At 35.4% G+C, this 27,667-nt stretch overlaps 1 protein-coding gene across 1 annotated transcript in view; it reads right to left on the bottom strand.

Annotated features, from left to right (window-relative positions):
- LOC145694005 (uncharacterized) overlaps positions 1–27,667 on the bottom strand; it is a 366,213-nt gene that overhangs the window by 256,412 nt on the left and 82,134 nt on the right. The window contains exon 2 of the mRNA XM_081770149.1: positions 22,249–22,599. Within this exon, the coding sequence (XP_081626275.1) occupies positions 22,249–22,324 (76 nt within the window). The 5' untranslated portion in view covers positions 22,325–22,599. The remainder of the gene's footprint in view (positions 1–22,248; positions 22,600–27,667) is intronic.

The raw sequence follows: 27,667 nt of genomic DNA, 5'->3' as shown, positions 1-27,667 counted from the left end.
CAACACAAGGGCGCCGATCCTGGGGGATAGGGGAGCCCGGGCCCCACAAAGCTCATGTGGGGCTTCCTAGTGTATTTATGAATATACAATATTTGGCATAATTTGAATGCAATTTGCATAATCCTCATATACATACTTTCTGCGTCTGATTGGGCCCCCCTCCAAATTTATAGAGGAATCGGCGCCCTTGCTTTAGGGATGTCATTTGGAAATGCCAAGTTGAAATTGCCTGCCCTCCTTCATTTGAGAAAAATATTTTCTCTAATAAATTGTATATTAATATACTAATAAAAATGAAACTTTTCTCTACTAACAATCTTGTTGCCCCCTTCCCTTGGCAAAATTTGAAATGACGTTACTGATGATCTTACTGAGACAGACGCTCACTTGTAGATTGGGAAAGTACAACAGACGGGCAAAATGTGAAACATCCTCCTTAAGTCCAAACACTTTTTCACGCAACTAGACCAAATTCGAGTCTAGCTCGTGGTGATAGTATAAGTCTTTCAGAAAGCTTTCACGGATGGAAGTAAGTTGTCGGTTGTGTGCAAAAAACTTATTAGGGCTTGCACCTAAAAGTAAACATCTTTTGCTTGATGACAAACAACGAAAGTGTAAATATCTTATAAGCTGAAAGCGGTTGTCAACTATCTTGTACTGTGGTACACTGATGATCAAGATAAAGTGTTTCACTTAAAGTTTTGTGCTTAAATCAATTTACATTCTTTTCCGTAGTAATATAAGATAAATCTAAATGGATGAAAAACAAATACACACAGAGCCTGAAACGACTCAAAACGACACAAAAATGCATGTCTTCAAATTTGGACATACTTTAATGTGTACAAATGAATTGCTTTCTAATGGTGGACATAAGGAAATATGTCGATTTTTTGACATTACGGATATGTCCGCCATGAACATAAAAAATGTAAGCAATTATAGCATATCAAAATGATTACTGCCTTATTTTCATTAGTTTTGACGGATTAGTATGTTATGTTTTGATCATTGCGGCAATGTTTGAGATGATATACTTGTACGTCAAAAATTTATACACATGCGCGAAAACGTGAGGCGGTTGTCGTTTGTCTCTTGTTATCAGTGTTACCAATGTAGTACTTTGTCGCTTGATCTAGAAATTTTTAAAGATATTTTTTTTTTATCAAAAACAATTGATTCATTTATCATTGTTAGAATAGAAATTTAGCACCTTTTAAATGTCGTCTAGTGACTAAACTAGCATTATTTCCACTAAAATTAATATTTCTAGCGTCTTCTTGCTGTGTGTTTAGTAACAGTATTATTCACGTTGTTGGCAGTGTGTTTAGTATCATTACGACATGTGGTGTGCCCTATTAGGGACAGGTTTGACATATGTTTTTATGCCATATCAACATACTTCGGGCTCTGTGTGTAGTGAATATTCTAGATGATATAATGTTTGGTTCTGGTTTTGACGGCGAGGTTAAGCGAAAATGCTATATAAGGGTATACACTTTGAGGCTTCCTTCAGCTGCTATAGGCAATCAAAATTTAACTATGTGGCAACGTTGCAGGTTAACTTAGAACCATTAGCATTGCTCTACGAATTTATCAAGTAGTTACATCGATTGTTATACTAATAAGTGGTGCAAATGTCTATGTGTATCGTCTTTAATTCCCATCTGGAATGAATCGATGTAAGTATTTGATGTAGTTCTTTATCTGCGACGTTGCCACATAGTACAATTCGCGTCTCCACACAACCCAAGAGGTATACAATTACATATACGTTTCGCTTTATTTTGACTTGTAGAATAGTGCTCTATAGTACGTGACCGTCATGTTTAAAACACTCGTTTGTACATAAATATAAAAAAATATATCTTGCTACATTCGATAGATAGGATGAGTGGGTTGCAATATTAATTTCCGCTTGAGACAACAAAAGATTCACTCGATTGAAATTCTTAATTTTAACTTATCGTTTTTTTTTTAAGTAGCGAAGAAAGTAGTTTTAAAAATCCAATCTTGAATACACAAAATAACAAGTAGCGAAGAAAGTAGTTTTAAAAATCCAATCTTGAATACAAAAAAAAACAAGTAGCGAAGAAAGTAGTTTTAAAAATCTAATCTTGAATACACAAAATAACAAGTAGCGAAGAAAGTATTTTTAAAAATCCAATCTTGAATACACAAAATAACAAGTAGCGAAGAAAGTATTTTTAAAAATCCAATCTTGAATACACAAAATAACAAGTAGCGAAGAAAGTAGTTTTAAAAATCCAATCTTGAATATACAAAATAACAAGTAGCGAAGAAAGTAGTTTTAAAAATCTAATCTTGAATACACAAAATAACAAGTAGCGAAGAAAGTAGTTTTAAGAATCTAATCTTGAATACACAAAATAACCAGTTGCATTTTCGTAATTTGAAATAAAATTATATTTTCTAAGCGAGTGCATAACAAGGTTACTGTTTTAACAATACCTTGAAGATATTTTTACAATATTGTGTCATAGAGTGAATTCCGCATTTGCATCACAGCATTCTGCCTTACAAAACGAATCCTCTAGAAAGGTTGTTTTGAAAAAAAGCACATAATCATGCAAAGGAACCTGAGTCACTGACCACACAGCTCATGGTCTCGGAAACTCTGTTAGCGTGACGCGGAAATTATTATCGCTGTTTTGCAACTGAAGGACATGTTGTACAGTTGGAAGGCTAAATGCGAACAAAAATAAAGTTTTGCAAGGAAAATAACGCTAACGTAAAGAAATCGAGTGAAATAAACTCTTTATGGAAAGTTCGTTCTGACGTTAACCTCGTTCTTGATTTGAGAAATCATCTTTGTTACACGATGTTTATTTTCTTCTTTTCTTAGATCAGTGGTCTTGTCAATTCGTAAAAGCGCAAAGGCCAACAGTGCACGTTTAACTAAAGAATGTGTTGTTAGTTCACCTATTCCAAATACTACTATTAATGTACAGGTATTTCTTTATCCATTAGTCTGTTTGTTCTTAACAGAAGTACAGTACGCGGCAAAAAAAAAAAAAAAAAAAAAAAACAGTACTGAAATCACGTCGTTAATATTTATTTATTTGTTTGTTGTACATAGAACATAACCAAATATAAGAAATGCTGAAAAATGGGTATCAACTAAATATTACTCAACATACATTGTAAATGTAGGGGGAATCGCGCCTGTACATGATGTATTTAAAATGTTGACCATTACGTCGCACACATTCTTCATAGCGGTCCTGCAGATCGATGAATGTCTTTACATTGTCTTATCCCAAACTCTTGACTAAAAACAATTACGTTAATGACTAACTAGAAACATATATATATATATACATGGCCGGATTTAGGGAGGGTGCACTGGTGCACGTGCACCTCTTCTTCGCTGTAAATATACACTATTTAAAATAAGAAGCTAGCAATGAAGATAGCAACATTTTCATTCCCATTTAAAATAACTACACATGTGTTTACTTGCCCTGGAATGTAAGACAAAAGAGTTGGATTATAATTGTTATTATTCAATCCCTTAAGATTAGAAAGATGAACATTGGCTGGTATCTCAAAGGCTAGTTTGTTGAACAGAATATGAACTTGTCATTATTAATTTCCCGTGTAAGCTACGGAAACTTGTAGTTTCACTGCAGGTATACATGTATATCTATATATCTATATCTATCTATCTATAATCTGAACTAAGTTTGATGGGCAAGTAGCCCATGCTCTTAAGAAGAAAGATCGCTATATTTAGAATATTGGCTCAGCTCGCCTTTTACACGATACTTTATTTCTTGGTAACTCCTGGCCGGATCTGAACCAAATTTATTGGACAAGTAGCCCTTCGTTTAAAAAATAAAAATCACTGTATTCTGTGATTGAGTTTGGACAGTTACAGGTTCAGCTCGGCTTGTAATGGTACTTTATTTCTCGGTAACCACTGGCCAGAGCTAAATGAAATTTGGTGAGCAAGTAATCCATCGTGAGATCTCTGTGTTTGGTGACCGAACTTGGCCAGGAAGAGTGTGTTCCATAGCTTTGCATATCAGGGACTTTTAAGATCAGTCCGCCTCAATTCTTGCCTAAATACAATATAACTAACAAAAAGCGGTCAAAGACGTAGAGTATCAATCGCGGTTGTGGCCCCGCGTAGCGTAGTCGCTAACGCTCTCGTCTTCGGTGCGTGCGGTCCCGTGTTCGATTCCCGCTGGAACCACTCGGTCGAAAAAGTGTACAACGCTTTTTCAGGCCAGCCACCCTGAACGAGGTTTCCCTGGATTTTCCTCATTCACACCAGGCAAATGCCGGGGTGGTACCTAATTTTTAGGTCCCAGGCCGCTTCCTTCCTTCCTTTTCACCGGATTGTGTGCTCGCCGAGGGACGTCATCCCTCAAACATGTGAAGGGTTAAATAACCTTAGATACCGAAAGCCTAGAAATCTAAATCCTAAATCCTATCAATCGCGGTGAAACAGGTGGTTATTTCATTTTACAGAATTACAATATTTTAATTTAAAATAAAAGTGTCGTGCATTTAAAAACTTGAAGTAATTCTTAGAATGTGTCGCTTTCTTTGAAAATAGCTTCAGCAAAAGATCACTATATTGTAATTCATTATATTTTAAGTATCAATGTAGGTATTGCATTGTATTTCATTGTATTGCATTTTAAGTTTTATCATTGAAAATAATAAGGAAGTGCATACTTATATACTGTATATATATATTGGTGTAGGGAATGGCCTTAGTACATTTGCTTTTGTAGTTATTATTTGTATTATTTGTTAATTTATTTATTATTTGTTATTTTTATATAAATATATATCTATATAGGGTACGACAGCTATTTGAGAACAAATAGTATAAGAGAGACAGTATCCTGTATGTCATTGTAACCCATCCCTTTTTATTGCAGGTAAACGTGGCAAACCCTACTCTAACCCAGGAAATGAGATATGCAGTCAAGATCCCCCTTTGCTGCAGGACACGCCGATTCCAACATCACTGGCTTCCTGAAAGTCGCCCGGTCATTCGTCTTCAAAGTTCAGAGAGAACTGGAGGCCTCCAGTGCTGATGTGGAAACCGTTTCCCACAGGAAACGACATTGTCAACGCTCGGACAGGACCAGGACGCCCAAATTCATCGCTTCCCTCTAAGTTGTTGTTGAAGCGGACCCAGCGAAATCCATGAACACACTCGCAAGGGAGAAGCAGGTCGACGAGGCCATCATTCGACGTGTGGTGCATGAAGACTTCCGTTACAAATCGTATGCGATGCACAGAGGCCAGTTCATGTCCTGGAGAACCAGTGAGAATAAAGTGACCCGCGGCAGGCGCGTTTTGAACAAGCCGAAACATCCGGAGCAGCCAGAAATGCTCTGGTTCTTCTCGGATGATACAATCTTCGTACAGAACCAGAAGGTGAACCACAGAAATGATCAGTGGCTATGTAAAACACCCAAGGAAGTTCCGACCGTCATGCACACCAAGTTCCCGCCTCCCTGATGGTTCGGGAGGTCGTGAGCAGTGAGGGCGACGTGGTGCCTCCACATTTCTTTAGTCAAGATGCCAGAGTCAATGCCGTTGTTTACACTGATGTGTTGAACACGGTTGTGCAGCCCAGGATTACTGCTATAGCACATAGCAGGCCATATGTTTTCCAGCAGGACTCCGCTCCCGTCCATACGGCCCATTCAACCCAAGAATGGTTAGCCACGAATTTTCATGACCACGTCACCCCAAACATGTGGACCCCCAGCTCCTCTGATGTTAACCCTTTGGACTTTTACGTCTGGGGCTTAGCTGAGAGGGCCTCCAATAAGCAACCACACAAAACCGTTGCGGCTCTGAGGGCAGCTATTGTGGATGCCATAAGAAACATTCCCAGGACCCACCTCATTTATGTTTGCCGACGATTTTGATACCATTTAGAGGCTGTTATTGCGGCAGATGGCTATTTCATTGAATAATATCCTGTATTGGGTCTGTCTTCATGTATACATAACGTTCAATAGTCATTAAATGCACTATCTTCAGTCTCTGCTTCTTTTTTCGCGGATGTTATTTTGTTTTCAAATAGCTGCCGCACCCTGTATATATATAGTATATTATTTACAAAGCACTTGTTAATTATTTGTATGATGATATGATGTAATAATATCATAATATCAGCTCTTTTGTGATGTAAGAGTTAGGAGATAAAGTGGTAAAAATATTTTCAAAAATCAAAATGAACCAGAGATTATACGATCTACAGTATGGAATACCAAGTTTAAGTACAACGTTCATAATATATGAAAAATGAAATCTTTCAGTTTTACGTCCCACAATTATGCTAGCTAGGCTAAAGGAGACGGTGATGATGGGTAATGAATAAAATGGTGAAATGAAGAAAGTGGTAGGAAACGGGAGAACCCGTAGAAAACCCACACACGCGGTGTTTGTCCATCACACATTTCACTTGGCGGGAGCTGGGGTAGAACCAGGGACCCCATGCACCAGAGTTGAACGCTCTACCACTAAGGCACCGCATATATATATGTATATATAATTATTACTAAGAAATAAACAACATGTCCTGTATTCATAGCTGAAGAAAGAGAATAAAAAAGAAAAAAGAAAATATCGAATTTCGTGACCTATATGTATAGCAAGTCTTGTAATGAAATGAAGAAGAAAGTTAATTTAAAAATAATATGTACATTTAATTCCATCTTTGAAACGAAAAGAAAGTGCATGCATATTCTTTTCGTCGGCATATAAGAAAAACAAATTATATTTTCCCCTTTAAAAAAAAAAAAAAACCTTGAATGACCTTCAATGAACACGTAATTTGAATATTGAATTCGTACATCGTCAAAAAAAAAAAAAAAAAAAAAGTAATACATTTACATTTTAACTGGTCCTAATGAATATAAATTTGCTGACTAAAACTTCTTATTGTGAAAATCATTTACATAACTATATGTATAATTTTACGTGCAACTACTTCAAATGAAAGATGGATATTAAAGTTTCTTTTGGGGATTTTATTCAATTGTCAATTCAATCTATTAAATTGATTTTACATGCTTCCTTTCGAATACATAAAAAAATTCAATCAATTATCTGGGAAACTTTATTATAGGATAATTTTAAGTTGGAAGACCGAACGTGAACTCACAATTTAAATGGGCGAAGTCCGTATCACGCACTCTCTAAGTGGATAGTATTAAAGAGAAAGAAACCGGCATTGGTGGGTCTATTGGGTTGTCTTTAGACTTTGAATAGAAGATTGAAAGTCATATTAGCAGGGCATTATTTAAATACTGCCAGAATGGCAGGGAAGCAAGTAATTAAATGCTAGATTGAAAGATTTAACACTATACCTATAGAAGAAATTTGAGAATGGGAATACAATAATAGACTCAAATGCACGAACATGCAACACTGTTTTTCAATATGTGGGATTCATGAAACATCTAGATTCTTTAAAATCTCAAATTCGACATTTTTCCAGGATTATAAGGGTTTCTTTATGTAATGACACTGTTTAAAACTTAACATTGTTACGAGTTATCGAGAAATTTCAAATTGGTATTGTCGTTTAAGATGGAAGTTATGGTTAAATTTAAAACAACTTGGATGATAAAACTGAAAAATTAGATGATCGTGGTATTTGTTTTATTTGAAATAGTAAATAATTTTTGAGATTTGTAAATAGTTCCAAGTTCTTCAACGTTGTTCAACGGCCATTGCGGCAAGAGTATGTGTTTCTCCGACCATTGCTTTCGATGATACATGATTGTGTGTGTTATAGATGAACAATTATGCGAGGTTATATTAACCTAATTGGGGTAAGGAGTTTCATGATAATTAAAAATATTTAATTAAAAAGATAACTTTCAGAAATTTAGAATTTGCTGTAACATTCAATACCAATACTAATCAACGCTGTATTAGGGCTGATCATGACATAAGCAAAAATTTCGTAAGTTTATCATGTTTTAATTTCTAATTAATTCCAGTAAAGAGCTTCAAGAAGTTCTTGTATTGTTTAATCTGAGAAGATATATAGTTTTTCATTAAATTTCGAATCAAATAAAACTTCTAGATAAAATACATTCAAAAATGGAATTATATATATATATATATATATATATATATATATATATATATATATATATATATATATATATATATATATATTAATATGTATACTTAACCAACTACTACAAACAACTTTTGTAAATAAATTTTTATTCTCAGCGAATTTCGTAAATTACGAAATTTATCTCTGAAATGTCTCATGCCTAAAAGTTCCAAATTAAGTTTCTTTAAATTATAATTACTTTAAAATTAACAAAAAATATTTCGTTCGTTTTCTGCATAACAGGAACATGATAAAAAATATGTTTATAATGTTCCATCTAGATGTCAATTTTATTAACAAATGGGGAGTTAGATTGTCCTCCATGAGAGTTAGTTTTCACAAACATCTTTCTTTTGTGAGATTACAGCAGTATTATTAGATACCATGCAAGTAAATCTACTATATGTATGACTCTTGTTTCACCACGAAGGATGAAATAACAGTACAATGAAAAATAACATTCATTATATGTATGACACTGTTATTTTTGTCTCTTGTTATATTTTCCTTGTGGTTATTATTAGAAACGAATGACAAAAAATACCTCAAAAAGAAACGCAGAAAGAGAACACATTTTCTAAATGCGCTTCTTTTATAGTGCTGGCATCACCAGCCACGGAGATGGGCACCTCACCAATCTTAAACTTGCACCTGTCTGCATTCACTACTTAATCCATTTGTTATATTACAAGGTTTCCTTTCTATTTTCTGCTGCAAATATGCAAAGAAGTCTCAAAACATACGGGCTGCGTACACACATTGAACTTAGTTACCCCTACGAACATTCTCGTACATGAATGTAATTTGTCACGTGATTCAAGGTTGGGTAGGAATACTCTTATACGAACACGCTCAGTTTTAATGAGTTTCCTTAGAAGCAGGGACGCCTAAGGGAGAGAAGAACATAAGAATGACACACACAAGTGCAGTTGAAATTATATACACCCACTTTGATGCGCATGTGTTGCATAATTCGCTCCATGTTTTAAACAGGATGTCATCTTTTTTAGAAAATTGTCCGGTGTCCCGAAGAAATGGAAATGGGATACAAAATGTCCTTTAAAAGTGAGTGTCTCATTTTTGGTTCGTAGTTACATAGTATAATAAAAAATATATATGGTAATTTTAAACATATTCTTTGTTTGGACTTCTACAGATTTTTTTTTTAAGAAAGGAATGTCAATCCTTTTACAAGAAATTCATTCACTAAAAGATATAGTCAAATCTCAATTGGTGTCCCTAACTCTAGTTTCTCAGGTAATGTAAAATTGTTAAGGTAATGTAAACACTAAGATTGTAATAAGGAAATGTAAGGTAATACCAACTCTAAAACTGGAGTAAGGAAGTGTTAAGGTAATATCAACTCTAAATTTGGAGTAAGAAAATGTAATATTAAGGCAATTAAACTCTAAAATCGGAATAAGGAAACGTTAAGGTAAGGTAAACTTTACAATTGAAACAAGGAAATGTTAAGGTAATGTAAACATTAAAATTGAAATAACGAAATGTTGATGTAATGTAAACACTAAAATCGGAATAAGGAAATATTATTTTAATATTAAAATTGGAATAAGGTAATGTAAACACTAAAATTAGAATAAGAAAATGTTAAGGTAATGCAAACCCTAAAATTGGAATAAGGTCATGTAAACACTAAAATTGGAATAACGTTAAATAAATAAAAATTTGGTTACTTTCAAAAGTTAGACATTTTCCTTTGTGACATGAGTAACGACATAAAAATGGCTATATTTAGATCGATTGTCAAATAATTCCAGTTCCCCGAGTGTTCCGTTCTTTAATTATCGAAATGTTGCCACGCAAGTAAGTAATGCTAATATGTTTTGGCACGTGCTTCTAAGAGCTAAACTTTCTTCTAAAATCCAAGGAAGGTCAATTGTAAGCTTAAATCTAGTTCAAAACAATTAAGTTTTGAACGTAAAATTGCATTTACTCTTTGCTATTTTGTAGGAATAGTCGATGTTGAAGGAATTCTAATGCGATTAATTCAAGAACTTAATGTATGTTTGATTGAAGGAAGAAGAAGAAACAGTTAAAAAGAAATTCATAATCGGGTGCGAAATTTTATTTTGTGAACTTAAACGCGGAAACAGTAGTGCTGAAATAAATTTAGTTTATAAGTTAAGTAAAGAAAACAAAACAAAAGAATTCCTCGCATCATGTCAATTGCCGAATAATTTCGAACTTTATCATATGTGTAATTAGCGGTAGCGATTGGACATTAAAAGTGGGGGGGGGGGAGCAAGACATGATCTGAATATTTGTATATCAATGTTAGTTTTCCTGATTGTTTCTAACACTTTGTTTGACAAAAAGTTGTATAAATAATAGGATACTATCTTTTTCAGCTAAAATACCGTATATCGTATTTCATATATTATTAAGTAAATTGACAAGAGCAACGCAAGTAAGTAATAGCCCTTTGTACTCTTAAACAACGAAAGTGTAAGAAGAGACTTGATTCCTTGCTCATAAACATCTGATTGTATGGAAAATGGAAAATTGTATGATCAGAGTATTTAATAACAAATTTGCAAAACAAATAAATAGAAAGGATAATATTAATCATAGTAATGAGTAATGAGGCTTGCTTTGTAGAAGTTATATTGAAACTGGGGATTAATAAACAATTTATAATTTTAATCCCATACATGTCATTAAATGTGTGTTAATACTCGTAGAAAATGAAAGACAGTAAATAGTACAATCATATACTACGTTTAAAGAAATACGCAATTGCAATATTAATTGTTTTGAATTGCAATTAAAACGCAATTCCTGTAGCTTTCTTTACTCCACGAGAAGATAAATAACCAACACGTACTCAAAAAGGCAAATATTATATGGCATCACTTTTCCATGAGCAAGTAATACATACAAAAACTTTACATTTCCAAATGAAACTATATACGTTAATGGGTCACTTCAAAAAAGTGGGGGGCAACTGTCCCTCTTACCCCCCTAACCGCCGCCCCTGTGTGTAATGTCATTCATTATTATGTATTTTCGGGGATAGAACATTCCAAAATCCAAATCTGAAAATCTCATAACAATTATTCTATAGAGCGTCCCACTCTTAGATTGCAGTACAGAGTAAATGGAGCGCGCTGTTGCCACATTTCTTCCGCCGTATGTTTTATTTCGAAGAAAGAACACGAAAGAAAGAGTGATGAGTCTGTAAATAAATCCTTCTTAAATTCATATATTTTCAACTCTTTTGTCATTCCAATCGCGCAAATTCATTTAGAACGGCGAATTGGAGGGTACGAAATAACAGTCTAACAATTGTGTGTTAGAAGTTTTTTTTTCTTAAATAATGGTTTATAAATCGTTGCAATAAAATTTTGATGGAAGCAATACGAAATCGAGAGAACATATGAAACGAATAGAAAACATATGATTGAAATAAATGGCAGGTTAAACAGCTCTAAACAGAAATTTCCTGCACCGATTGTGCGGAAAACTAAGGAATAGCAATGGGTAAGATACTGCTACTGAAGTTGGATAAGAGTGAAAACTGGAGTAGGGTGATAGTGATAAGTGACGTACGAGAACGCTCATTCGTCTGTGTACGCAAAATATCCGCTAATCCAATTCCGTTTGTCAAACAAGTTACATAATAAAGTATATTGTGAAGGCAGCTTCTCCCCACTTCCGATGTTTAAGACTGTATCATGAAGGACGTGCTAGAGGGTATGGTGGCAGGAGAAAGAGGGAGGGGACGAAAAGAGACTACAATTACTGGATGATATCAAAATAGAAAAATCATGCGTGAAGACGAAGAAGTTAACCGAAGACCGTGGATCATGGAAGCTTCTGAGTTGCAACAAGTGGTCTGCCAATAAAATATGATGATGATGATGATGACATATGCAATGGTGAATAGGAACTGAACCTCCTAGTTTCTATACTCACTTCTGACACCTCAGACACACAATATCAGTCTGGAAACAGAAGAAGAATGAAAATAAACCCCATTATATCCGTTCTAAATAAACGCGCAAGTTGTGACTTTAAATCACGTATAGTGACAGTCAACAAGATACAAATCATTGGGCGAGGAATCAAAACCAAACAGAATTATCAAATCCTGCTTCCTAAAGAAGCATGGGGGGGGGGGGATAAAGAGGCCTTTCATTCTGCTTTGTGAGCTCATAAAGTTATTTGTTATGAACGCTTTTGTCATTTTCATCTGTGTATTCAAAGTAAATAAGAGAAGTGGAATGGCAAACGAAACGACTTTTATTGTCAAAATTGTCAGCATCTGAAACAGCATTAAGAACTACATGCGAACCATAATGAATCAATTACAAAACTAATAGCTTTTTATCACCAGGCATGAGGAGATTTATTATTAATAGATATTTGTCATATTATATATATATATATATATATATATATATATATATATATATATGTGTGTGTGTGTGTGTGTGTGTGTGTGTACATGCTTGCGTGCGTGCAACTCAAGGAAAACAAGCGAAGTAAGTAGTGGAACGTAAGATTGAGTGGAGTTGACGCAATGTTTATTGTAGGTGAGGTCCAGGATTCGATTTTGCGAATATGGTTCCGTTAAGCAGTAGATTCGTGCTCGCATAGCATCAACAGTAAATACTCATCGGTATAGCACAATACTCTACATCAGTAACTTTAAAACAAACATTATAAGGAAAATATCATCGGCAAGATTTGTCACTGCCTTTCTTCTGGTCAGATGCGCGCGCTTTGGAAAGTTGACTCTTAACACTAAAAGTCATAAAACCTAAATAAAGAAAGATATCGACCTGCAATTTATTTTAAAAATAACTTCAATCCTTTCTCAATATTTTTCTCGCTTTGCACCCCCATCTAACCTGAAAAATAAAAAAGTTTCCCACTAGTGCATTGCAATAGTATACGCACTTTCTCTTACATTTTATTTTTTATTTTAAAATTCAAAAAGTTTTTTTGAATGAAAACTTTTCCAACATTGGCACCAAATATAGTGTTAATAGCTGTATAAGTTTCAACGTTGTATCTCTTAGAGTTCCGAACTTATGACGTGATATATTTAACGCGACGTTAGAATTTGCCATTAGCAAGATTTCACTCTTTCAATGTATTTCAATACTTGAAAATTCTTCTCGATGTGAGAAAAACAGATTATTTGATAGAGAATACAATGTTCTACAATAATTTATTCATACCTAGTAAAAGAAACTATTTCTAAAATTCAGGCTAAGTTTGGCAACAATGGGCATAAGGAAAAGCATTGCCATTTACTCCTGTACTGCAATCTAAGGGTGGAACGCTCTATAGATCTGCTATTTCTAAGAAGAACCAGGGCCGCTGTGGCGCCTGACACGTGGTGTGAACCATCGTCGACGGATACTCATCTTAATCATTTTTATTATTTTTCCTAATAGCTTAACGACATCGTGTCCGTGGGTTTTCTCCCTACCCTTCCGCTTTCTCATTCCACCATTTCTTTCATCATCATTCAGTGCCTTAATCATCGTGACTCTTAGCCTAACGGGCATAATCATGAGACGTTAAATTGAAATGTTTGTTTTCAATTCATTTCATTATTTAAAAAACTATATATTAATATAAAAATAATATCTCTGTAACTGGCTAACGATGTAATATTTTTAATCGGCATAAACATGTGATAAGTGTTTGTTTTTAGTTAACGAACTTTAAAGTAAAATGTTTATTAGATTAAGCATTTTGTTTTTCATTTTTTCCATTTTTTATTCTTTATAAATTTTAATAATGTATGTGGTTTCAGATTTTGGCATTGTATTTAAAACAACATTACATAGAAATGCTTTACATTGGAATTAAGATCTATCACTAATACTCAACTCAATCAGTATAATTTAGAGTGTACTCTGGTGCGTGGGGATCCTGATGCGATCCCAGTCCAATTAAGTTTTGTGATGGACAACATGCTCTGACTATTGCGAAAGAGCATAGTTCATAAACTCGCTTTCGTTCTAGATGTGAAGTATGTGAAGTAACAGACGGGCGTATACTGACATGACAATCATAAGGTTGTGCACTATCATGATCCTAACAGCAGTAGGAGAGGTGTGAAATAAGAATTTGAGAAGAATGAAAAATGTATCTCCATGGTATCTGAATAAATAAAGTTACAAAAATACACATAGTGTTACTAAGGTGCCAATCGTCCGGTACTTTACCGGACAGTTCAGTTCTTGACCTCCTTGTTCGGTGTCCGGTACGACCTCAAAACTAGACTTTAAATGTCGGGTAAAATTTCCCCTTAATAATCCTATTCTCTGTTCTATTCAGATTATTTTGGAGTGGCAAAAGGAATCGTTTGTCGACGAACATGGTGGAAGCAGAGCTTATAATTCGCTTTGATACCGACCTGTCGTACGCGGTGCCGAATTTACGTATAAGCTAATAAGCTATAGTTTAGGGCCCCACTCGCTTGGGGGCCCCCCAAAATTAAAGGAAACAAGTGGACATACATTTTCAAAATATAAGAAAAAACAATAAATAAAATAAAATCTACGTATAGCAGCAATGCTTCGTGTTGTGTAGACTCCTATAGTGTAAGAAATGGAGCCCTTTCCATAGGATGCTTTCTAAAATATCACTAGCTTCTTCATTTCTGTATATAGGATGCTTACGTTCATCTTGATACTTAAACGGTCCCATTGATTACCTTTAATAGCTTAGGACCCCACCAAACCTAAGTCCGACTCCGGTCGTGCGCGAAATTTGTTGAAAAGTATTAAGGCAGGAAAGTTAACTGAACTTATCCAAACTACTAAAGGTCAACAAAAGTACATTTTCAAGAGCGCAGGTAGCACTGCTTCATCCTCAGCTACATCTTCCGATATACAGTAAAAGTTTGAAGGCATTATGATACATTACCAATCCCAGTGAAGCCGGTAAGACTTATTTCCAGGTATATTTTATGCCGTAATTATATTGTCAATTATATTTGCTTTTATGTTTTAAATATCATGTATTATTGATTGCAGACTACAAAAAGTAGAGGAAGTTCGGGTATTATGGAATAGTCGGATAATATGGAATACCTCATTATCTCGCCTGTGGTGTGTTGCTTTCAAGCAGAGATGAATGAAACTCTGCTCCCATAATGCTCTATAGTCAGTCTTCTTGTGATTGTGCCATTCGTCGTGTTGGTAGACGTGAGAATCGTATTTCTTATTCGTGATTTTTTTTTTTACAGGTAAGTGTTTCACAACCTGTATTTTTCTATTGAAATGTAATAGAACAACAATTCTTTGTTTACTATGACGTTGGATATACAGAGTGGTAGTTTGATAAGCGCCATTATCCTATACGTTTTCCAATACGTTTAACAGCTCTTTCGTTTCCAAGGTGGCATGAAGAGCAATATGGAATAACAGCAAGAAAAGCATGGTATTACGTATTCCGTATGGATAGGTTATAAATATATCTATCGGCATTGGACAATTAAACATACATTTTACATTTATGATGACAACAATGCTAAGTATATTTTTTATTACAGCAAATTTTCTGATGATACAAGTTGTGAGCTTGGGTCCAGCGTTCATCATGTTTAATGTGAGCACACAATGACTGTGCCGATCCTGAAGCAGAGTATTATATTTACGACTTTTGCAAGTAATCACATTCAGTTATGGCTTGGCATTCAGAATTTTCATATATTGTCACTGTATTCATTGTATGTTCAACAGAAAACTCATTTCTTTTCTATACGGCATTTGTATTCCATATTACCCGACTATTTCATATTACCCTCCAAAGTGGTTTCTTTACAAATAAATTTTGCCCACCCCTGTAACGAAACTTCTTTATCAAGATATGCATAAATAAAGCCAAATATATAAAGCGTATACTTGTTTTCCTTTTTGTTTCAGTGTGCAAATATTAACTGAGTTACAAGCGAAACAAAAATGGTATTCCATAATACCCGAACTTCCTATACATGTACCGACTAAACCAAAACTGGAATGAGCAAGTTTAATAAATGCTTTAAAAGTACTTAAGTTATTAAATTCGAGCTTTGAATCAGTCAATTTTATATGAAGTAACTCCGTTCAAGTTGTTCACATTTTTTTACGAGCGCTGACGTCACAATCTTCAGAATATACGTACTCCAGGACGACGCCCGATATTTCCATTTTCAAAAGTTAGCAACCCTGATTGTTAACGTTGTTTGACTAGGAATATAATGATGACGTTTTCAGTGCGGATGTGTGTTCCCATCACGATAAAATCAAATGTTTTGTGTGAGTATTGTGCTTTGTCAAGCGGAAACACGATTCGAAACGGATGAAAACAACTAAAGTGAAATAGATTATTAATAAGAGAAAATCAACTGGGTCAAAGAGGACACTAATGAGAAAGTCTCATGACATGAGGAAGAAACTCATATTAACAAACAGAAGTGCAAGATGTACACCAGGTTAAAGAGTTCAGTTTGTACGGTATGATATCTTCTGAACTACTATTGGCACCGGAAGTATCAAAAATTTACTACCACTTCCGGTGTTAGTAGAAAGATTAGAGTAGAGACGGAGTATATTCTTGGGACAGTTAATTGGTTATAGAAAACTGCTTTTCGCAATTTTATTTTACACTAATGTCAATTACCCGCTTCGCTGGGTTAAAATTTAAAAAAATATAATAGCATGATAGCCAATCACTTTTTACTATTACTGAAGAGCCCTCAAATCGATAGAAATAAAGAAAACATAATGAAAAATCAGAATATAATAAGTAATCTATATAAGTAAAAATTAATTATTACTATTGTAAGGTAATTTTTGACTTAAAATTGCATCGGAAGTGTCACTGTTCATCTCAGCGACTCCCACAAACTATGGATTTGCCACTAATATCGGCCATTTTCCATAATATATATATATATATATATATATATATATATATATATATATATATATATATATACCCAAGACTGGATCCAGGATTTTCTGAGGGGGGGTGTACCAATAACTATCAGTACATTTAAATCAAATTTAATTTTTTTAAATGCCTTTAGGCATCTGTGATGTGTATGAGTCAGAACGGAGGGGGGGTGCACGCGCTCCGGTGAAGCACCCCAAATTCCAGCCCTGTATATACCCCTCCTCCAAGTTGCACTGTCAAACTGAAATGATGAAAACCATCCCAGGCCCGAACTTTATCTATGTTGAAAATTGATTTGGATCGGTTGGGTGGTTCAACAGTTATTAAGTAATAAACACAGTCACTTTTAATTTTATTGATATAGAGTTCTTAACACTAAACCCTGAAGTGATTGGTTTCTTTCATTTCCTGTTTGAAGTGGAGGATTAACAGTGAAAATATATATCCTTAAAATTCCAAAGAAAATCACTTCTCGCAAATATCTTACGGTTTTTGATCTATGAAAGATATTGAAACAGGACATTTCAATGAAATTTTGTTTCACATCGCAGATCCTACGATTATGCCTTTTAGGCTAAAGGCCATGCATGATTAATAGAACTGAATCATTGTTAAAGTAAAATTTTAAGTGTTTTTTTTCTTTTGGACCTTGTGCAGCAAAGGAGCCAGAAGTTATATTAGGTTTCCAAATGACATCTAATGCTCATAATGGACATCATTCAAAGACAAGAGGACAAATTCACTCCTACTTGAAGTTCATATTTTAAGGGTAACTTACGATAATAATAATAATAATAATAATAATAATAATAATAATAATAATAATAATAATAAGAAGAAGAAGAAGAAGAAGAAGAAGAAGAAGAAGAAGAAAAGTAAATAAGATGGAAAAAACGTTTGCCCGGTTCAACAATACACATCGTCACTAGTAATATTATAGATATTCATGAACACCCTACGACAAATTAAATAGCATATTATAAGCAAAAATTTGGCATTTGATTGATTTGATTTGATATTGAGTTTAGCACCCCTTTCATCAGCGAGGCTAAATGAGACGTGTATCTACAGCTTCAAGTGGGATTTGAAGCACATGAGCTCCAGCTACGAATCGAACTCAGGTCCTCCACGCCGAGGATACATACGCTAACTACCACTCAGCCATGAGGGATCTTCACAATTTGTATATATCTGCAGATGCTAGACCGATTGTGTCATTAAGCGAGGGAGTGAAGTTCGACAGGAAAGTCTTCTCGTACGTTTAGGTTATCCATGAATACTTTTTTCTTTTTTTTTTTTAAACTTTCCTCCCTAAACCACCAGAATTTCTAAATTTAGATTAAAGCCACCATGTTCCTGTTTGCATTTTGTTTGTAGTTATTCACTAACAAGCAATCTTTCACAGTTAATCTCAACTGAGGATACACCTTCGCTTGTGGTTCTGGATATTCAGTTCAGATTATTTACTTGTGGGTATTATGGGTAATATACTATGTGTATGTGTGTGTATGTGTTATGCTTCTTTCTGTTTGTGTATGCATGTGTGTATGTGTGAGAGTATTAGTGTGAATGTATGCGTGTGAAGCTGTTGTCGGAAGTTATCAATAGATGGCTGCTTGCCAAAGATCGTATCCCTCAAATACGTTTTTTTTTTTTTCCCCTTGGTGCTGCTGCTGTGGAAACTTCTTCTTCTTCCTGGTTGTCAAGATTCATCCACGTGCATTGCTGTCTTTCGGTTTTTCCTTCTGCATGAGTTAAAAGAAGATTTTTGTAAGAAAATTTCCTACAATGGTGTTCTTAGCATATTTTGTTCTCAGTATTCTGAGTGATCTTAGATTGTCGAAGAGATTTTACTAATAGATATTTCCCAATAATTCAAATCATCTGAAATGATGGACGTTTATCTATTTTACGGGAGGAAGAAATTATCACAATTGTTAAAAGAAAAAAAATAATTCCGTATTTCTTTTCATGAAATCTTACAGCTTAACATACCATAATTATGCCCTTTTTGGATAAAAGAAACGATGATTCAAGCAACATGATGAAAGAATTGGTGGAATGAGAAAGCAGGAAGTACTCCGAGAAAACCCACGATCACGATGTTGTACACCAGAAAATATTCAGCGGGGAACGAACCAAGACCCTCACACCAGAAGTTAACGCTCTACCACTGAGCCACTTTGCTACCCTAATTCCAGTTTACAAGGGAATTTAGATATTTCATACATTTACATATTCACATAAACCTTATACGAAAGGGTAATTTGTGGATGATTGTCCACCTGCTCGGTCGTTCGTAAGTCCAACATGTGAACCAAACTCTATTACAAACAGAAGCATTCAACGCACTCAAACCAAATTTTAAACTTAAGGTTTTCACACGATTCTGCAGCTTTTCGTAATTTCGAATTTGCTTCTTACTTAAAAAAGAAGTGTAGTTTGGAACAGTGGTGGATTTAGGCCAGGGCCGGGGGGCCTAGGTCCACCAGGTTTTTCAGTGACAAAATAATTTAAGCTATTATTTATATATTTTTGAAAGTTTATATATACCTATCATAGTCTGGCTACTGGCTGCCCCCCAGTTTTTACATTCTAGATCCGCCACTGGTTTGGAAGTTGAAGAGAAAAGTAAATTCTTCAAAAAATACTCTAACAATTTTGTTTACATTTCACAAATCGGTATTTTATTAACAGCGCTATAATATAGTAAAAGTTATTTTTCTGAGACAAATTTAGATTCACTCTTGCAGATAAATTGTTTTAGGACAATCTTCTCAAACTACAGTACATTCAAATTATTTTATTATTATTTTATAAAGAAATGTTATATTAACTATCATTCAGCAAGGTATAGGCAGTGGCGCACGCCTAGTAAGAAACTACCAGTTTGAGCTGGAAAATAGTTTTTAATATTGTGAACAAAAAAAAATCAATATAACCTTCACAACTCTGGAATTGGCACTCTTTTCTGTTTTGTAGTGGACAAACGTCGTGTGTGGGGGTTTCCTCGGGGTTCTCCCGTTCGCACCCACTTTCTTCATTCCACCATTTCATTCATTTCTCAGCATTACTATCCTTTAGCCTAGCCGGCATAACCATGGGACGTAAAACTCAAAGAATTCATTTCATTTTTCTTTTCTGTTTATGCGTAGTATAGACTTGTCAAGCAGAGAGGACCACATTTATGTGTTCCATATTTGTCCAACCATTGGAGCACATGGTAGCATAAGAAGTCTTTCACCTCTTCTACGTACGTGCTTCTATAACTAGAATATATCTCATATTGATGTGTAAAATTAGGGATTAGAAAACATTCTCCTCTAAATTATCAAGTTAACACAGAATAAATGAATATTTTAAGCCATTTTCTAGTTTTCTTTAGACATATTGCTTCCGAAATATCTTCTTCTGTAGCCTTGACCTCACCTGTTCCTTTGTTTCAAAGGCGAGATATTTCCTCTCTCTCTCTCTCGTTTAGTCCTTCACTGGCACGTACTATGTCGATCCTTGCCGCTTCTCCTCAATAATTAATGCCACTGCCCTTCTGCAAATGGTTATTGGATAAAAGCACAGCGCATAAATAATAAACAAGAGACAGCTACAATACATTCTTTGATGATGCTAGTAGTGGATCAAGAAACAACAGCTTAATAAGGGTTTAAATAAATATAATTCGCGTATCGTATTCACGAAATGAATTGTAATATCCGTAATATTTGTTTTGTTTCCTTTCCTAAAATACGTAAGTTGCCAATTGGTAGAAGCTAATAATGATACGAACACATAAAAAATTCAACAAGAATATGTACAATAGTGGACAAATGTAATTAAAGTGATTTAGGCCTTTGTGTGAAAGGCTGAACTAAAAGAGCAGTAGAAGGGCATGGAGGGTTAGTGGTAGAGCGCTCACCACTGGTGCTACAACTGTCTGGTTCGATACTAGGCCAAGTAAGTTCGTGATATACAATATCGTGTCCGTGGATTTCCTTGAGCTATTTTCGTTTTCTCCTACATTTTTGTTTCACTAATTCTTTCATAAATCATTCACTTCCATTAACCACCCGTCTACTTTAACCTACAAGGCATAATCGTGGGACACAAAACTAAAATATAAAAGATTTAAATTCAAGTACACCTAGAAACAAAAGTATAAAGGCATCTAGATAACTATTGTTTGTTACTATATAAAAATTATAATTTACTTTTTTCTGGATAAGGACTAATGTTGGTGCTTATCAAATAAAATTAAGATTAGGAATTAGATTTATAGGATTTCGGCATCTATGGCCATGTTAACCCGTCGCATATGAAGGATGATGTCCCTCAGCGATCACACTACGCGGGGAATTGGGAAAGATGTCGCCGAATAAGCATTGCACGAGTCCCTGGTTCGATCCTGAGTTGCGTGGGGTACTGACTTTTCAGTATTGCTGCAGCATCAAGATCCAATTAGGGACCTACTTGAATTAATAGTAAGTGCGAGTAGTTTGTTGGTTGAAGAAATTAAATGCAATTAAAGCTTTCAGATTTATGTCGCACCGTTATGCCGGCTAGGCTAAAGGAGACGGTGATGATGAGAAATGAAGGCAATAATGGAATGAATAGAGTGGGAGGAAACGGGGGAACCGTGAGAAAACCAATGAACACGGTCTTTATTCATCACAAAGTCCAATTGGCGCGATCTGGGGTCGAATCAGGGACTCCACATGCCAAAGGTGAAAGCTCTGCCACTGAGCCACTGAGCCACTATGCCCTCTAATTCGTTGGTTGATTGAAGTTCTTGGTAATTTTTCAGCACTGTAGATATTGAAGTTGTAATCAAGTGTTTCAAGTTTAATCCAATTCACTACCAAGGGTTTGTATCCGAAGCAAGTATCCAGGAATACAACCCGCAACTACGCTCACAGAAAACACCCGCATCACCGTTCAGCGACAAATACACACGAAAAGTAATAGTAGTGAACCCAGGTCTGGAAATCCCGAAAGCACTATGATGGGTGACGACTGCTTACCACAGATAAGCAAACTTAAAAGCTATCTTACAGATCTTAGAATTTAATAGCTGTAGAACAAATAAACAGACCTATTTCAAGAGCTTATTACTTATCGTTTAAATATTCATAGAGAATAAATTGCTCTGTCACGTACATGCATATCAAGTAAGGAAAAAGAAATAAGTATTTTGTACTTACCATGATTCATGAACAGCGGTGGTATCGGAGTGAAATTGTTGGCCCCATGTGGCGCTGCTTCGAGTCCTGATGTCATGGTTGTCAACACTGCAGTTCACACAGATGGTGACTTCTTTTTTTGATTTTTGTGTTGCCGTTGCGCCAAGGAAGGTCACATGACCTTGGCGTATAAAATTTGTCGCGGCATCCTTCCTTATATCCGAGTCCTGTTAGAGTGGATTAGTGTCATGTTTGGAAGTTGATGCCAGCAAACTCTTTATTTCACTTCTTGTTTTCTTGTTTTACTTTTTTCTTGTGCTTGACAGACAAAAATTGCCTTGACACTACGACGATGGAGCCTGGTGTTGGAAACTGTAACACAGAAAGAACATTGACATTAAGTTTCTTTGATTTTTATTTCTAGTACGAAGCAATAAAATATATGAAGGACAAAGAAGGAAAAGTATAATCTATTTATTTGTTTATTTTTATTTTTAAGAAGTTTGGTTCACCAAGAGCTCTTAAATAGATTTGCTCCGTCTGTTCATGTGTCCGTCCGGAAGATATAGAATCTTATAGCCGAGATGTAGAGGAACGAAAGATAGAGAACGAGATTGTTGATAAGCATGATCCATCCAATTTATTCCAAGATGTGGACGATCAACAATCAGTTCCAAATGTATTCCTATGGAAGTAATTATTTATATTATTCTAGCTTAATAGACAATCTGCAATGATGTTGATTTAGCGGGTAAGTATATAATGAAAATGAAATCTTTAAGATTAACGTCCCACGATTATACCGGTTAGGCTAAAGGAGACGGTGATAATGAGTAAAATGGTGGAATGAAGAAAGTGGGAGAAAACTGGAGAACCCAGAGAAAACACATAAGGACGGTGTTTGTCCACCACAAAGTCCACACGGCGCGAGCTGGGATCGAACCAGGGACGTCAAGCACCGGAGGTGAACGCTCTACCATTGATCCACCGCGCAGTGGTTGAGTATAGTGCTCAGGATGAGCAATAATAATCTGGTGAAACACAAGGTTAATATGTAACTGAATAGCTTTGCACTTGACAAGTCTGAAAACTTTAATATACATTCTCTAATTTCAAAAATTCGTTCATCTTATAAGTTTTAAATATGGAGTGAATGTAAATGGTAAAGTTCAATCTGGAACTTTGATGCTGTGTATACTGTGGCAGTCCTACTTGTTGGTTAGCACGCTGGAGTTTTTTTTTTTTTTTTTTTTTACTATTTTTCAACAACTCAGTAATAAAACTATGCTGAAGAAAAATACTTTGATATATTATCCTTGTTTGAAATTTTTCCTTCTCTTTCAAAGGAATGCTGCGTCACCAGTAATATGAGTATCACAGTTAGACAAGCCAGCAGCTAGAGAATGATCACAGGTGATGAACTTCACCTTGCGACCTTCTTCAGCCCCGTTCTGAAACTTTTAGTTGATTATTGATATGTATGATCGAATTAAATATCAAATTACATTTAGCTGTCACCCCCTAAAAAAAATGCATCGACTCCTTCAATAAGTGTAGTGTCTAGGGGTTTGTGTTAGGAGTATGTATGTCGCTCTTAGGAGAATGGCCTAAACTAGGTCAGGCTATGGTGAATAAAAACATCCCTAAATTTAAGCTTCGATATTGTGCAGTTGTCCATACCCAGGTCCATTATATTAATCATGGTCGGCAGTAGAAAAGAGGTTTTACAGCCTAGGTCAGGCGGATGCAATTCACTACCAGAAGGATGAAAAACGATCTTATGTATTTCTTTGAACTATCTCTTTATCAAACTGTTGCATATCAGGGAATGCTACGAGTGTGATTACTATATTGATAATAATTTGCCTACGCCTAACGTGTAATCTAACACAGAACACTTAGGATTTTCGTGGCATTGCTTTCATAGTCGCACCAAGGACTGTCCGGTATCCATGCGTTCAAGATTACGTAGAGCATTTTAGTTGTGCAGTCATGGGTTATGTAAGTAGTTGTGGTTACACAGTTGTGGAATGGTTATTAAAGTGATCGCAACGACTCGTGAAGCATGGACTCTACAACAATCATAGAACTGTTTTTGCCTCACATGTGATGCACCAGAAGAATTCGGTATAATTCGTGGAGCTGCCTTCCGAAGGTACACTTGAGAAAACGTGAAACAAAGGAAACCACCAACAATATTGCAAAACAACGAAAACAATAATACCGATAAAAATACACAAAACGGAAATTACGGTATACGCAATCCGGCAACATTGTAACCTTAGGAGATATTCTATGTGTAGCGTGAGGGAATAGACTGGCAACATTTCATGAGTGGGGATTGATGACCGGAATATACCCTTGCGCTCTATTGGATGCTGAAATTGGAAGGTCTAGGTCAAGATTTACGACTCCTTGCTATTACCTTAGAGTATATGTAGGTACACGAATGGCCAAACATAGGACAAATCCATTGTGAGGAATAATCGAGTCACATGCCTCTCAGCGTCAGTATACGGCAAAAGAAGAATTATGCGAAAGTGTGGGGGAAATCTTTCGAACAGTAACTCTTCAGATGATATACAACTTCTCAAGAAGAAAATGAAGATACACATTCTTGAGTGTGCAGCACAATAGAGCACATACGCATTAACTGAGTACATAATTCGTATAGAGACACTGCTCTACCCCCACCAAAAAAATCACAGAATATGCGCTGTTTTGAGAGCATCTATGTTTGGCGTACCGTAAAATTCATAAACGACTATAGAAAAGACATTTAAAAGAACATTAGCAATGTAAGACGCAAGTATTACTAATTCTATTTAAAAAAGAAAGACTGCGATACTGTTTTATAGTCTGAAAGCGTTTTATGTTATTTTCTTGGTGATCGTCCTTAGAGAAATCATTCCATCGCACAGAATAAACGAATCCACGGCTAAAAGAAGCAGAAAACAATTACACCCCACGTACCAGAAGGAATGAAGAAAACCTGTGATGCTAAGTAGAGTGGAGATACGACTATCATAGTTAAATAAAGCTTTTGTACTGATATTCATTGAGCAACACAACACGAACATGTATACAGAAAGAGTTCAATAAATCTTCTCATTTTTCTCTCGCCCTCCCTTTCTCTTTCGTAATATTTCCTTGTGGCTATATGGTTAGTGAATGCATCTTCAGTGCGCGAGATCCAGATTCGATTCTCAGCGGGAGCTCATGTGGTGCGAATTACAGATTAAAGTACAGACCCATGTCTCATGTAGCCTCAATGTTGAAAGAGATGCTAAATTCTAATACTAATACTACTTGATGTCTTTTCTGATCGCAGAGTTGTAAAAAAAAAACTAATTTTGCGCATTGTTGATATACAAGTATTTGCACAGCGTCTAAAAATAGGATAAAAAAGGAAAGTAATACAGTCTGTCTTTCACTAAAATTATGTCTTATGACTCGATTAAATAAGAAAGTAAACAAATAAAAGCAAAATAAAAGTACTATATGCCTGGAAGCATAAGGTATATTCTAATGACTACGATGAAGCAGAGAGTGTATGACCGCAGCAGGTCTTCGACTACAGCCCTAACTGTATAAAGTAAATAAACTACAATTACAATGGCATTGCTTTTTATGGCACTCGAACTTAGAGTTGCATGCAGTCCTCGGATACCCTGAACAGTCCTAGTTCGATAATTGTTGGAAGCATGAGTTATTTTTCGTTTCATCCTTGTAGTAAGGCGGCTCAGCGTCTATGAAACCTGAGGGTACCTGGGGGTAACCTGAGGGTAAAAACGACCAAAGAGTGCGCTGACTACGTCTCCCTCTATACAGTATATGACAGTAACGACACCTGATTTAATTTTTGGGGAGGGGCATACTTGGCCTACATTACAACGCAACATGTTTGGGCGACAGATGATATCATGGGAGGAGCGCCCACTCCATAGCCCAACCCGTGCATCGTCACCATACATGGTGAAGTCAAATAAGTGTAGATACTTCCTCCATATTACAGCTTCATCTTTTTGTCGTATCCAGACTGAGGGAAGGGATGGGGACATTGCTACTGCTTTACGAAAGACTTAAAACCGAGCGAATCCAAATAGAAAATAGCGTGAGAGTTTCGAAATGTGGAAAGCTGTTGCTGACTATTCTTCAGTAAACAAATGCATTCATATGTGTAAACATATTCATATATGTAGTATTGTGAGAAAATACTGGCGACGCCAACAGTCAACCAGATACGATCTACTCGATATTGATTTCTTATACGCTTTTTGCCTTTAATTTTAAAATTCTACAATATTATTTGTATTAGGGTTTAACGGGGAGGAAAGTACAAGGATGAGGCATATATATGAGTTAGCGAAAAACGTTGTTCACAAACGTAGGTTGTGAAGAAATATAGATTAACGTTTCTTTTTAGTTTTCTTTTCAACAGAAAAATAGATGCTGTACAAGAATCACGTTACCTGTTAAGGTAAAACTGCTCTTGAAGTATCTTCTTCATCAACTTCTTCATTATGACGGTAGAGGAACATCTTCTCATATTGGAAGCATTCTGTAGTAGTAAATAGGACCACGTACTTCGTCAAAGGCACTAACAAGCAGACGACGGATGTCGCACCGATGGAACACGAAGAAATACGAAGAGCATCCCTTTGACTCCTCCATTAGCTCCACTTCCGAAGACTGTTTATATAAACGAACAAACATATCTAGGCAGAAGACATCAGATACTAACTAATCATTACCCTTATCTCTCCAAACTGTATTGGACGGGAGAGACTTCTCTAACTTCACTTCTGAACTGGAACGTGCAAGAGGTTCAGTCAGACCCAGCTGCAGCGGGCAGGGTCCTTCTTAACCAGCAAATCTCAAACCTCTGAGCTGCAACAGGAGAGCCAATTTTTAGAGGAAAGAACTTTTATAAAATTACTTATTTGTAATCTTGTATTTACACTGTATAAATGTGTTTTATAATAAAAATGTTAAGAAAAATCCGAGCACCGTTACTCTACTGAATATTACTAGTAAGGAGACAATACATAGTAAGGCTAACGAGATACAGCCCAAGATAATAATCAACTCTTAAGCTTCAATATCTGTTGAATTCAAATATTGACCAAAGATGAGATAGAATATCAGTGAATAGAGTCCATCGAGCTGAAGAAAATGACATGTTTGAGTGTAAATTCTGATTTAGTGCTTTTCCAGAAAACCGAGCACTAAAAATAATTCTTTCGGTGCTAATCTGATACAGTTAACAGGTTTTACTGTACTGGGATATAGGCCTATATATATATATATATATATATATATATATATATATTATATATATATATATATATATATATATATATATAAAAGTGTTCCATAAAGAACCCAACTTTTGAAATGCTCCCCGCTTCTGTACTAGTAAGTTGACAGCGCTGAAGTT

Source organism: Thermobia domestica, chromosome 9 (assembly GCF_964235325.1).
Source record: "Thermobia domestica chromosome 9, izTheDome1.hap1.1, whole genome shotgun sequence".
NCBI lineage: Eukaryota > Metazoa > Arthropoda > Insecta > Zygentoma > Lepismatidae > Thermobia > Thermobia domestica.
Note: the sequence above shows the minus strand (reverse complement) of the source record. Positions and strands in the feature narration are given on the sequence as shown.